Consider the following 15,213-nt stretch of genomic DNA (forward strand, 5'->3'; position numbering starts at 1 on the left):
TTTTTGCAAATAGATAAACCAATATTTTAGTGCAGCCATAAAGAAAAAATTCAAACTTAAAATATCCCAACGGAATATCTCGTATTCTCGACGTTAGCTTCGCAGTCTTGTTGGTTTTATTGTCTCCACACTCCACATCCGCGATCCCGATACGGTCGCGCATGCATTTGGCTGACAATTGTTGTTTTTTGGTTTGTCGTTACCCGCCCACCCCTCACCTTGTCACTGCCTGGCAAGGCAACAACTCAGTTTGAACAGCCCCATCCATCGTGGTCAAAACGGCGAATCAGCCCCCGCGTCCCCCTTGACAAGCCAGCTGCCTGCACAAGCATACAGCTTGAGCATGCCTTAATTATTCAGGGGGATTTGGTAGTCACAGACCCTCATGTATAATCCGTTTCAGCAGTACAGGAATAATAAACAATTCTCCAGCGGCTCTGATTCTGAGACCGAAGTCCCAGCCGGAACTTCTAAACCGAAAAGCGTACGCGATAATATTCCCTCAGCTCTAAACATGCCTTTTAGTGTGGAGCATATTATATTTTTAGGAATTATGTGGATAGCTCCCGCCATTATCAGGCAGTTATTATTATTAGGAGTAAAATAAGAAGCCCTGCCGATGCAGTACTGTCTTCGTTCGGCACTGTGTTGAATTTCTATGCCATCATAAATCGGCTCGATCTATGTAATTGAGCAAGAGATGGGCACTCTCAGACAGCGAAGGCTAACGCTCTTGCAGTACAACGACGAGGTCGAGAAACTGACCTTGCTTACTAACAAAGTCCCAATGTCGTACGAAGTGTCGGCGGCAAAGGTTTTATGCGGTAAATTCCGAGATGAAGCACTCCGTGTATTTATTTCGGGACTCAGGCGCAACCTCACCGATGTCCTCTTCTCGGCAAAGCCGAAGGACTTGCCAACGGCTCTGGCTCTAGCTCAGGAGGTGGAATCAAACCACGAGAGATACACGTTTGCATCGTCGTTTGCGAAGAGCCAGGAAGATAGGGATAGGAAAACAAATCCAAGGGCGCAAGAACGCCAGCAAACGTCCCGCCAGGCATACTCGCAAGTAAGTGCTGGAAAAAGTCCACACTTTACTAAATAGCACAAGGCACAGGTGCACCCTGATCCACACAGCGATGGGCACTGTGTAGGCACTCCAGAACCCATGGAGGTGGATCCATCACTGTCCAGGATGCTGAAATCATCGCAGGCCCCGGCATACCAGAATAGAAAGCCGGCGGCGTCCGATTAAACGAGCCCACAAAAAAGGCAAAGGGTAAATCACATTGCCCAGAGCGCTGACAAAACTGGTGATACGTACACCACAGCGGCCGCTGGCGCGGCACAAGAAATTGATGACCTTTTAAAACAGGCAGGGGCATCACTTTGTATGCACATACATGCATACACAGCTCAAATGGGGCCCAGAAGTAGAGAAAATCGATTTTCATACATGTCCCGAGGTAAATTTTACTGAGGTAGACTGCTCAGACGCACCACCTTTGGTCAGAAAATCATTTTAGAAAATGCTCAGCAACAGGAAAAAAACTTTCGCAGACCCCAATGAGGCCCTGTCTTACAATACGTCGGTGGTAGCCACTATCAGAACTATTGATGAGACGCCAATTTATGCCAAACTTTACACATATCCAATGGGGGCAGCTGATTTTGTCAATGACGAAATCCAAGATCTTCTAAAAAATGGCATCATCCTACAATAACCCAATATGGGTAGTAGATAAAAAGGGCATGCGTTTAGTATTATATTTTCGCAAACTAAACGAGAAAACAATACCCGATCGATACCCCATGCCGAACATCTCTATGTTATTAGGAAACTTGGGCAAGGCCAAGTATTTCACAACCCTGGACTTGAAGTCCGGTTATCATCAGATCACACTGGCCGAATGCGACCATGAAAAAACTTCCTTTTATCATTAACGGAGGAAAGTACGAGTTTCGCAGATTGCCATTTGGATTTAAAAATGCAGCCAGCATTTTCAAAAGAACAATTGACGACATACTGCGAGAGCAGATCGGCAAATTTTGCTTTGTCTATGTTGATGATGTTATCGTCTCCTCGGAGGATGAAAACTCCCACATCCGGCACGTGGATTGGGTTGTCAGGAGCCTATACAAGGCAAATATGAGAGTACCAATAGAACAATCACGATTTTTTAAAAAAAGCGTTAGCTTTTTAGGGTTTATAGTCACCAATAACGGGGCTACCACAGACCCAGAAAAAATAAAAGCCATTCAGGAATTCCCAGAGCCTAAGAACATATTCGAGGTCAGATCATTCCTTGGCTTGGCCAGCTATTATAGATGCTTCTTAAAAGATTTTGCGTCCATAGCTAGGCCCATCACGGATATTTTGAAAGGCGAACTTGGAAGTGTCAGTAGACACAGATCCAGGAACATCCAGGTGCAGTTCAGCGAGCCCCAACGGCTGGCTTTCCAAAAACTGCGTAACATTCTGGCTTCCGAGGATGTTATCCTCAGATACCCCGAAAACCAAAAGGCATTTGATCTAACGACAGATGCCTCAGCGTACGGCATTGGCGCAGTCCTATCCCAAGAAGGGAGACCCATAACGATGATCTTTAGAACCCTAAAGGACAGAGAAGTTAAGTAGGCTACCAACGAAAGGGAGCTGTTAGCTATAGTTTGGGCACTAGCCAAATTGCGCCACTATTTATATGCAGTCAAAGATATAAATATCTTTACTGACCACCAACCGTTGACCTTCGCAGTGTCGGAATCCAACCCGAATGCGAAATCAAAAGGTGGAAAGCCCGCATCGACGGGTCCGCCGCTAAAATATTTCATAAGCCCGGCAAAGATAATCTAGTGGCGGATTCCTCTTTCAAGACAGAAAATTAACGCTTTGGAAGAGGAAAAAGCTTTTTCCAGCGCGGCCACAATTCACAGTGAGCTTTCGCTAACCCATACAATCGAAACCACAGAAAAGCCATTGAATTGCTTTCAAAACCAGATAACTCTGGAGAAAGCACGCTTTCCGTCTAAACGCAGCTTCGTACTCTTTGAAAACAGGAGACGGCATAACATTGACTTCACATGCAAGGAGTCATTGCTGGAGGAGCTCGCGGACACTATCGTTTTTAAAGGCGTCAACACCATTCTTTGCGACTTTCACACGCTAGCGATGATACAAGACAAAATTCCCAGCCACAAAATTTTGGCATTGCAAAAACCGAGTAACGGATATTTTTGCAGTCGCCGAAAGACGAGAAATCCTCACTGTTGAGCACACACAGATCGGCCCAAGAAAATGTGAAACAGGTACTCTCAGAGTACTACTTCCCGAAAATGGCCAAGTTAGCTAACGAAATCGTCGCTAACTGTAAGACCTGCGCTAAAGCGAAATACGACAGGCTTCCAAAAAAACAGGAACTCTTCGAAACGCCAGTCCCATCGCAGGTGGGGGAGATGCTACACATAGACTTTTCTCTACAGGCAGGAAATACTTCCTCACATGCATTGACAAGTTTTCAAAATTTTGCAATGGTCCAACCGATTCTTTCTAGAACAATAGAGGATCTCAAACCGGCCCTATTACAACTCATGAACGTTTTCCCCAAAGCTTAAGTCATATATTGCGACAATGAACCGTCTTTGAACTCGCAAACTATTTTGACCATACTGGAAAACCACTTCGGCGTTAGCATCTCCAATGCGCCGCCCCTCCACAGCGTCTCAAACGGATAAGTGGAACGTTTCCACATCACTCTAGTGGAGCTTGCCAGATGCCTCAAAATCGACAAAGGCATCAGCTACACCGTAGATTTGATTTTACTGGCCACGACAAAATACAATAAATCTATACATTCGGTCATCGGCAAGAGACGTGGTAGTCTCTCAGTCGAATGGCCCACAGTGCGATATAGAGAACAGAATAAGGCATGCCCAGAACAAGTTAAAAAGCAATGGTCCAACCGATTCTTTCTAGAACAATAGAGGATCTCAAACCGGCCCTATTACAACTCATGAATGTTTTCCCCAAAGCTTAAGTCATATATTGCGACAATGAACCGTCTTTGAACTCGCAAACTATTTTGACCATACTGGAAAACCACTTCGGCGTTAGCATCTCGAATGCGCCGCCCCTCCACAGCGTCTCAAACGGATAAGTGGAACGTTTCCACATCACTCTAGTGGAGCTTGCCAGATGCCTCAAAATCGACAAAGGCATCAGCTACACCGTAGATTTGATTTTACTGGCCACGACAAAATACAATAAATCTATACATTCGGTCATCGGCAAGAGACGTGGTAGTCTCTCAGTCGAATGGCCCACAGTGCGATATAGAGAACAGAATAAGGCATGCCCAGAACAAGTTAAAAAGCAATGGTCCAACCGATTCTTTCTAGAACAATAGAGGATCTCAAACCGGCCCTATTACAACTCATGAATGTTTTCCCCAAAGCTTAAGTCATATATTGCGACAATGAACCGTCTTTGAACTCGCAAACTATTTTGACCATACTGGAAAACCACTTCGGCGTTAGCATCTCGAATGCGCCGCCCCTCCACAGCGTCTCAAACGGATAAGTGGAACGTTTCCACATCACTCTAGTGGAGCTTGCCAGATGCCTCAAAATCGACAAAGGCATCAGCTACACCGTAGATTTGATTTTACTGGCCACGACAACATACAATAAATCTATACATTCGGTCATCGGCAAGAGACGTGGTAGTCTCTCAGTCGAATGGCCCACAGTGCGATATAGAGAACAGAATAAGGCATGCCCAGAACAAGCTAAAAAGCAGGGAAAATGCCTCCCGGCAAAACAGAGTGTTTAATGTCGGCGACAAAGTCCTAGTAAAATCCAACAGGAGACTAGGCAACAAGCTTTCGCCGTTATGAGAAGAGAAAACAGTGGAAGCGGACATGGGGACCACAGTCCTCATCAAAGGGAGGGTGGTCTACAAAGACAACCTTAAGTAGGCCAAGCGTTAGCATGCTTTCGCTCCCCTGATAATCTTTCATTTTTCATTGCTTGTATCCCTAGCCACTTAACATAAGTTCTTCATTACTATTATTTTTAATCATTTGGTTTCTCTGTGCTTTGGTGGTGGGCTAACCCGTCTTTAACAAACAATGCAGTATATCCGAATTACAGGTTTTCAACCATGCCCCTGCTACTCTTCTTGACCGTAACTTAGGCGCACTCTTGAGCTCACTTGCGCGATCTGCTCGAGTTATTAAGCATCTACCATAGAGTAGCCAGGAGTTTAGACTTTCTAGGTACAGCCTTAAAGGTAGTGGCGAGAACGCCAGACGCCGAGGATTTTGAAAAAATTAAGTTCAACGAATTTCAACTCATTAATGCAAACAATAGGCAATTAAATAATAATATCAAAGTCTAAGACCAAATCAATAGAATATCCACTACTGTCAATCAACTTCTGAGGTCGGCTAAAGAGTCCCAAGTTGATACGGGACACCTTTACGAGATGTTACTAACTCGTAATAGGATGATGCCAATGGAGCTGCAGAATTTAATGCTTGCAGTCGCTCTTGCAAAAATTAATGTCGTTAGCAATAGCATACTAGATCAGACCTAGAAAATGTGTGGACGGAAGAGCCCACTGAGACCGCCATCAAAGATGTTTTGTCCGTGGCGTCCGTCAAAATTTTACAATCCGTTAACATCTTACATTTTGTTATTAAATTTCCTAAAATTAAGTCAGCCTGCAACAAAATTACCGTTTTCCTTGTGTCCCATCAGGGCACCATTCTCAAGCTGAAAGATAATATAATAGCGAAATGCAACGGGGAGATCCGCACGGTAAAAAACTGCTCCATAACACCAGGGGCTAAATTTTGCCAACTGGCGCTGATAAAATCGTGCGCCCAGGAGCTCCACGCTAACGGCACTGCGCACTGCGAAATTCAGCAAAGTGACTTGCATCCTGTTACTTACGTTGACGATGGAATTGTCATTGTAAATGATCGCCGTGTGAGGGTGGACAACGGTACCTACGTCCACGTACAGGGTACCTACATCATCACCTTCATGGAGAGTGCTACAGTCAAAGAAACCCGATTTGCCAACCATGACACAGCCCAGAAAAGGAGTAGCCAACTCGCCTTCCCTAAACGTCACTATGGAACGAAACATCCTTAGTCTTCCATACCTTCATCGGTTGAGTGAACGTAATTTGGAACACATCAAAAGATTCTGAGAAGAGGTCAGCGACTTTCGCTTACATCAGATAATGCTTACTGCAGGAGCTATATGCTGCGCGCTGATCTGCATCGGATTAACCTTCCGGCGATTCACCCATGCCAGAAGAACTACGGCCCAGCTAAAAGAGATGATTGCCAGGCTAGGGTCGGCCGAGGGCGGCCTCATTCCTGAGGGGGGACTAGTTAACTAAGTTAACCGAGCGACGGCAATGACCGATCGTTCGACAGCTCGCTCCGGCCAAACTGCTGACACAGCGTCTGGCCGGGTGCCCATGCATAGAGGAACAACTCCCCCGCGCCCACAGACCTGCCAGCGACCAGCTACCCGGCCGCTTCTTAATTACCGCCACCGCTCGGGGTCGACCTGCGCCCACGAACCTAAGGGCAGCATTTGGATATCTCCTTCAACTGGACGGATGCATGCAATCACGATCACATCCACTGGGGGAATATCTTTATCATTTAATTTGTACATACAAACGGGACATGCCGAAAAAAACAGAATAACAACTTATTAGCGGAACCCGTTTATGTTGCTTTTTTTTTCTGTACGCATCTCTTTTTTTCTATTTCACTTGCGTTTACTTATATGAAGCAGTTGAAGCTTCCCTTCAGTTCCAAAACAAAAGCTTCCCGGGGAAAACCTCCCGGAATTCCGATGGGACATAGGAAAATTGTATGGGATGTCCGTCTTTTCCTAGGGGAAAATGTACAGGAAATTTTTTGAAGTCCGAGGGAAATCCCATGGTAAATTTGCGATTTTTCCATGCACTTTCCGGTGCACGGGAAACGGCCAAGGGAAATCCCATCGGAAATTATTGAATTTAAATTACATAAATTTTCTGTAGATTTACAATTATTATTTGCAAGTCTATGTTTTTTTTTATATTTTTATTTACCTTTTCAAACTGTTAGAGGGATTTCATCACGCCACTTTCGGGTAACGGAACCAGAATTTTTTGGGTTGTTATAAAACCTATAAAAAATCCCAAAATGGGACGTTCTTTAAACGTGGATCAACGGACAACATCTTCAACTTAAGAAAGCACTTACCTGACTTGATTTTTTTTTTTTCAAAAAATATCACTTTTATTAATAAATTTAAATGTGTCGCAGTGCACAATTTTAACAGCCGCTGCTTCTCTTTTCATAACTCAAACAAAATGCACCAGGTCTTCTTCTTCTTTTGGTTTATTTCTAAACATAGCGGAGAGACGCAAAAAAGTGCACCGGCCGAAGGTTGCTCTCTGACAGCCGAGGGCAGGCAGATTATTAGACACAGAAAGAGAGGGTACTATCCGAAGATCTGCTTCTCTTTTTTGCCGGAATGCTTTCGTCGGAAGTCTTCTACGCTGCTCCGAATTCTCTGCTGACGTCGACAGCAGCATACAGTTTTAGGCAGAAAAAAAAGAAACAAAACAGCTTTTTGCGCCAGGACATGTCCCGGCGACGGGACTGCAGAACTGAGGAGTACCCAAGGTAACATTAACCAAATACTTTAAAAAAAGAGGAATACACGATTGCCGAAAACGCAGTGGCGGAAACAATTTAAGTAAAAAATATTAGTTCTTGTAGTGAAAAACAAGATTCAGCACAGGTTAAGCGCTTAGTTGAGCAGAATAAAAAGAAAAGATTTGGCACAGTTTGAGCCCTTAATTAAGCAGAAGATACCCTGCAGTTCTACAACTCAGCTTAAGCGAACGACTCGAGCAGAGCCAAATGAGAGTCGCTCTCTTTCGCGGGAGGAAACGTACAAAAAATGCTGTTTTCCCTCTCTCTTTCACGATATGCCTTTCCTGAAAAAGGAGGGTGAAGGCAAAGAGGCCATTAAAGTGACTAGCCTTTATACACCAATTTAAATAATGCATAATTTTTAGTAAATGTAAATACAAATAATTTGTGTGGGAATTTAACATATTTGTTGTTTATATGTTTATCGGTTATAATTTATTAATAAGTGAATTTTCAAAATTATGATTTTATATCACGATTGGCACAGTGAACAAGTCCATAAATACCCATAGAAACGATCGGAAAATTGGTGGAAAAATAATATGAAAAAATTATATCTTTGGTGTTTTTTAACATACGAGGTGTGTTCAAAAATTAAGGTGACTTTGTATTTTCAAGAAAAACTATTAATTTATTTATCAATATTAATGTTGTCCCCTTCAAAGTAATCCCCCTCAGATACAGTACGAGTATACCCTTATACTCCGTAGAGTAACGGGTATAAAAATTGATTTGATATGATGCTCAATATGATGAAATCCAGTATAAATTCGGCCCTAATATGTCAAATATTAATTTGAAATCGAAAATGTTAAAAACAATAATTCGGGTAATATCATTTTTACATTATAGCGGTATCACTTTTTTCTAAGCACTAAATCATGTTTCACTAGGGAAAAAAATGAGTGGTTTAGAAGGCTGGCGCTTCGCTTTTGATGCACATGCCTAAGGGTTAGTGGTTCGAGGTCTTCCCGTGACAAATTTATTTTTATTTTTTTGATTGAAATCTGAAATTATTTTTATGCAGATTTGTTATACCAACTTTAAAGACATTTTATATATTATTCTTAAATACTTAAAGCATACTCTGCCTTGGGACGTACTATCGCACAATGTTTTCCGCGGGCGTTCATTTCAAAAGCCATGAAAACCATGTAGATCAAGCGAGGCAACATGTTTGAAGTAAGCCAAGTCAAATTTCGCATAGGTCTATTTCGATTTCACTCATGTAATTAACGTCGCCATATGGCTCTATCCTCTCTTTTTCGATGTCAAGAAATATTCGAAAAAATTACATTTTTTGGTATTAATTTGACTTTATTTCATGGTCAAAATGATATTTGTCGAAAAAACACAAACTTACCATGAGCATATCAAATTGATCTTGACTCGTTTTTTTTTCTGTGTAGAGACTAAACAATTAGAATGAGCTGCTGCTTACTCAGATTGCGGGACCCAAGTCTGGTTTCCAAAGTCCAATTCAGAAAGTCTCTTAGTAACAATAAAGTCCACCCATAAAAAGCTCTAAAGCTCAACGCCGAGATATGATCGTAAATGAAATAGGAGTTAGAAAGCGAGTTCAGTTTAATTTGTCAATAGCAAGTCGGTGTTCTACCAACATAAAAAAAGAACTGTAACCAGTGTATATTCAACTTGATGTCTGTACAATACACTTTGAATTAGGTCATTTTTTCTTACTCTTGATTTTTATAAAACCGTGGAAAATTTCATTAAAAAAAAACTGGCTTGTCCTATTGACATCAGTAAAATCGGCTTGTTAAGTCGCAACTCTTTTTCTCATATATTTTTTGGCTAGTAATCTAGATCATGAATACTTCATTATTTTGTCGCAAAACTTTTTTTGAAATAAATGTACAATGTACATTGTGCAACACAATTACTCGACGAGGAATGAGTGTTATTAATCGATTTAACATACATAAATACCTGGAAATTAGTCCTTTCGCCAGCTCCCAGAATGGTATCTTGTGAGACTTTGTTCCACCTAAAAATATTTTTAAAAACGATTTAATTTTTTTTCCTTGAATATATTTGTTTAAATTAAGTATACTCTTACCTTGTGTAGCCATTAGGATGTCTGCAGCCATTACACTGGAACTCACGATAATCAAGAACATACCAATTTTTCGAAACATTTTGCTACAAAAAAAAAAGTTTTGTTCATTTGATTCCGCTTATTTTGATTCCGATTCTTTGAAGTGTTAAATCAGTACTTGGACTTCAACCAAAAAATCGCTGGGCTTTATAGACCAGCTGGGTTTTTAAATCTCTTAATTGAGCGTTAAGTATTCTACTCAAAATTATATAATGTTCATATAATTGCTGCGATTCTGTTTAAATGTACTCTTTTAATATTCTTACAGTGGTAGCAAAACAAACTAAAATTATATAAAAAAGAGCAATATAGCAATGGGCTGTTTGGGAGGTCGAACGAATTTTATATCATTATACTGCCGTTATAACTTTTCTTAAATTTTTCAATTTTTTTTTTAAGTAAGAAGGAATGTAAGACAAATTAGATTCCCGATTATCAGCTAACTAACTTTATAATTATAGTATGTATGTACATGGATGTTTTCATTTTTAATTTTTAAATACATTAGGTTGTCAAAAAAGTCTTGCGGTATTTTAGCTAGTTGCCGCTGCAAGCGCGTACTTCTAGTTTTAATCGTCGCATCGGGTCATGCCTTTTTTTATTTATGATTGTTTGTTGTCTTTTTTTAGTCCTTCGTGAGTTTTAACGTCGCAAGCATGGAGCAAAATAAAGATAAAACAAGGTATATTTTACAGTACTACGATAAAGGCAAAAATGCATCTCAATCTACCAATTAAAAAATTCAACAAAAATACTGCAGGACTTTTTTTACAACCTAATGTTAGTGGGTAAAGGTCAGTGCCGTAAACCTTTGCAGTTTGTAGGCGTTAGAATGGGCGTTATACCCTGATAAGATAATCTTGCTGTGCACTAGAATATCTTTAATAGCATGCATAATCCCATTTTTTTTGCTTTCATAGAGTTCATTTCCCAGCACTCATCCGGACGGACGGACATTGATAGTTTAATTCTTCAAAAAATATTGATAATGATTTTAATCAGATGGTTAGTTGATTAGTTTTGTTTTGTTTTTATACTGTTACTATCAGAGTAAAAGGGTTTACTAGATTCGTTGAACAGTGTGTAACAGGGAGAATAAGTGTTTTCGAAACCATAATGTATATATATTCTTAAGCAGGGTCATTAATTACATACAAAAATGTAGTGTCTTTTAATCTGAAATGCCTTATGACGAAGACGAAAATATTATAAATGTATGCTTTTAATGCTTAATAGCCGTACCTAACGTTTGAAATTAATTTTAAAAATTGTTTTAGATAATATAAAATGGTCATTCCCAACAAAACAACAAATATTACAGCTTGAATTTCAAAATTATAGACATTGTTTTTTTTTTCATTACATCACGTTACGCTCAGGCACGCATATTGCTTAATTTCATTAGATGAGCATTCTCTCACTTACCCTAAAATAAATGGATACGGTTATACAAGACAACGTATTCTATTATTAAAAAAATAACAGTTTGTAAATTAAAACAAACGATTTAAGGGACATAAGAGATTTAAGGCCTAATTTTTAATTGTTGCAGAAATATTGGAACTTCTTTATATTTTTACAGGGTAACTAATAAAGAAGCGCACAAACGATTGTGCGAATGTGTTAACTGTGGACGGCATTCCACATTGAGACTGAGCCCACTAGGAGAGTTTGCAAAGGCGACCACTAAAAACATCTCGATCAAATTAAATTTCACTGTCATGGTTCGATTGCAAAAGTGAAACCCTTATTAAACTTTATCGCAATAAATAAAAGAATTTTACATTAAGACAAACTTTTGATTGTGTTGGGAAAAACAGCGGCGAAAGGTAAACAAAAAGTAAACAGCTTATTAGCTTAGCAGTTTATTACTATAAACATCGTAGAAGACTCCTCGATTTGTAAAACTCCCTTCATATGTTATACCGAACCAAAGGATTTCGTCATTTAGTAAAAAGTTATATTAAAGCATTTGGTAAGTGCATGAACTAATGTCAAAAAGTCGATGGGCTTATTAAACCAGCTAGCTGTTTACATTCAGAGTTGAATGTAAAGTACACGACACAAACTTACATAATGTAAATTGCTGACTAAAATTCACTTTTAACATTTCAACAGTGACTCAATTATATTATTATTGGTATTAGTCCGTCTGTCTGTTCGTCCGTTTCTACGCAAACTAGTTTTTAAGCTATCGGGCTGAATATTTCCCAAAAGTCGTCTTTCTATTGCAGGTAATAAATACATATGTCGGAACTAGCCAGATCGGACAACTAATATCAAATTTTGTGATGAAAAGAAAATAATATACGAAATACTAAATAAATACACTTACCCACACACTGTTTCGAGGTAAATAATGCGCACGAGGAGAGTGTGCGAAGGCGATAAACGAAGAAATAAAAAGTGCTACATCAATCGTACGGTATTTGTAATCTCACGCGTCGAAAGACACCTGAACTGTCACGCTCCGTTCAAAAGCAATAAGCAAAAACTAGATTTTAGGGGACTTTTGACAAGGAAAAGATAATCTTGTTTGTCAGTTTTTCCGTTCGTCCCAAAAATATGTTTTAGACGATGTTAAACACCTCAATATAAGAAATATTAGTTCTACTAGTTTTAAAAAAACTTGCTAGTTTGTCAAAATACCATAGGCGAAAGTTTTTTGTTTTTTTTTTTCTTAAGCCTTTTTTCTGGTTGTTCAAAAACGGCTGTAATGATTTCAAATTTAATTTTATGCTGTATAGCTCTTTAGATCCTTAACATTCCCGTAAAAATTCCTGGTTAAAAGGAATCAACAAAATGGCCATATTTGCCAGTTCAGAACACTGCATGAGCATTAAATATTATTGTGCATATCTCACCTCTATTTGACTTTTCTGGCAATATTAGCAAATATATGACCACTTTAAAAAAAACTCGCTAGCTTGCAGGGAAACAGCTTTAAACTTGCGAACTACTAGTGCTACCCCTTGCAGAGGGTTTAATGATCTCATCCAGAAGTTTGCAACGCACTGAAGGAGACGTTTCCGACCCATTTAGCTTATATGTTCTTGATCAGCGTCACTAGAGTCGATCTAGCCATGTCCGCCTGTCCGTCCTTCTGTCCTTCTGTCTCAATTTTGAAGCTATCGGGCTGAAACTTTCCCAAAAGTCTTCTTTCTGAATTAAATTTTATCAAAATCGGATGACTATATCTTATAGCTGCCATAGTAACGATCGGAAAATTAGTGGTAATATTATATCTTTGATGTTTTTAACATATAACCTTCTAAGCTTGGAAATAACAATTTTTCATTAGTTCTGAATTTCGAATTTAATTTTATTAAAATCGGACGAATGTATCATATAGCTATCATAGGAACGATCGGAAAATTGATGGGAAAATAATATGAAAAAAATTATGGATTTGGGGCTTCTTGACATATTGTCTTGTAATATTGGGAATATACTTGTTTATTTTGTCAAAACAAGAAAGAAAATTAACTTCAGCAAGCTGAAGTTTGTATAGGAAATAATCAACTTTAGTAACACCATTTAAAATTTTTAAGGATTGTTGCTGACTTCAGTGATATTAAAAAATTTTGTTTTCGTTCTTTTTTAAAACCATTTTTTTGAGTGGTCCGATTTTTATTAAGTTGAATTCGAAATTCTTAAAAATAATTAGAAATATATTCCCAATATTATAAGATAATATGTCAAAAAGGCCCAAAGCTATAACTTGTTTCATATTATTTTCCCCCCCCAATTTTCCGATTGTTCCTATGACAGCTATATGATATAATTGTCCGATTTTAATCAAATTTAATTCGAAATTCAGAACTGTTTAAAAATGTTATTTCTAACCTTAGAAGGTTATATGTATATCATAAAGCACCAAAGCTATAATTTGTTTCATATTATTTTCCCACCAGTTTTCCGATCGTTCCTATGGCAGCTATATGGTATAGTCGTCCGATTTTGATAAAATTTAATTCGAAATTCAGAACCAATGAAAAATGGTTATTTCCAAGCTTAGCACGTTATATGTTAAAAAACACCCAAGATATAATTTTACCACTAATTTTCCGATCGTTAGGTCGGAACCTGCCGGATCGGACAACTTATATCTGTGGTGTTTTTTTTATTATTTAACACTCTAAGCTTGGAAATAACTCTTTTTTAATTAGTTCTAAATTTTAAATTTAATATTATCAAAATCGAACTACGGTATCATATAGCTGGCTCCTACGGCAGCTATATTGGTGGGAAAATAATATGAAAAATTTATATCCTTGGCCTTTTTAACATATAACCTCCTACGCTTTCAAATAACATTTTTTAATTAGTTTTAAATTTCGAATATATTTGATCAAAATTGGACGACTTAATCATGTAGCTGTCATAGGTACGATCTGAAAATTGGTGGATAAATAATAATAAAACAATGAGATTAGACCCTGGTGTGGTGTTCAACGTCAAACAAAATCAAAGTCAAAGGAATACGCTACGTGGAGACGTTCTGGACAGCATAATTCTCCGAACTGTGACACAGGTTGCTACGCCAGATGCGAGTACGCGGCGTCACTTGGCGCATGGTACAATTATACAAGTTAGTCTCGTCGGCTGCCTAATCGTTCGGCTTATTGTCAGTGCGTTCGTGCTTGTCAAAAGAAAGGTTTACCATTGTCTTCTGCTATTTCTGTCGGAAGCACGTGCATGGATTTAAGTTTATGAATGCACCAAAATGTATCACAAAGAGGGCAATGTGGGAGGAAAGCCTTGGCTGCATGATGTTAAGGAAAAACTAATAATAGATTCTAGAATATAAACATTAATTTAGAATCTTAACAAAAAAAACTGTACAAAAACAACGATTTGTTTCAAAATCAAAACTACTAAAAAGTAATTTTATTAATTATAATATATTATAATATATTATTATTATATATATTATTTTATTATTATAATTATTCAATGACTTGTCGTTTTCTTCGGGGTTTGCTTGCGTCAAAGGTGACTGTGTAAAATGGAGACCGTTTTGGGATGGAGAAAGGAAAGGCTGTGCTTGGCAAGGCGGCTTTTTTGAGAGCTCGGCGCCTCCTTACCCCAGTCCAGAAACGGTGACGCTTCCCCCAGCTCAGTAACTTAACTCTTATCTAACGAACGGCGGCAGAAGTACCTAAAGCAGCGGAGGCCATCAAAAGCGTAAGTTCGCAAGAACCAGACATCACATGACAGCTAAACTTTTTAACCCAGAGCCGAGAATAAACGGCTCATAATCTGAATGCTAAATTGTCGTTACTGCCAACTGAGCGGTCCTAACAATTCGATTGGCTCGAACATTTAAATATATACTAAAATACTTAATATTAAATAAACTTTAAT

The 15,213-nt window shown here is 38.9% G+C and overlaps 1 protein-coding gene across 2 annotated transcripts in view; it reads right to left on the reverse strand.

Annotated features, from left to right (window-relative positions):
- The window catches only part of LOC108030486 (UDP-glucosyltransferase 2), a 167,595-nt gene that overhangs the window by 97,366 nt on the left and 55,016 nt on the right, over positions 1 to 15,213 (reverse strand). The window contains exons 2-3 of one of the 2 annotated variants that reach the window (XM_044091406.2): positions 9,808 to 9,890; positions 9,678 to 9,735 (exon numbers count right to left, since the gene is read on the reverse strand). In XM_044091406.2, coding sequence (XP_043947341.1) covers positions 9,678 to 9,735; positions 9,808 to 9,886 — 137 coding nt within the window. In that variant the 5' untranslated portion in view covers positions 9,887 to 9,890. Of the gene's footprint in view, positions 1 to 9,677; positions 9,736 to 9,807; positions 9,959 to 15,213 lie in introns of those variants that run through there. The other variant, XM_050889728.1, reaches the window with a different exon arrangement.

This window comes from Drosophila biarmipes, unplaced genomic scaffold (genome assembly GCF_025231255.1).
Source record: "Drosophila biarmipes strain raj3 unplaced genomic scaffold, RU_DBia_V1.1 ptg000005l, whole genome shotgun sequence".
Classification (NCBI taxonomy): Eukaryota; Metazoa; Arthropoda; class Insecta; order Diptera; family Drosophilidae; genus Drosophila; species Drosophila biarmipes.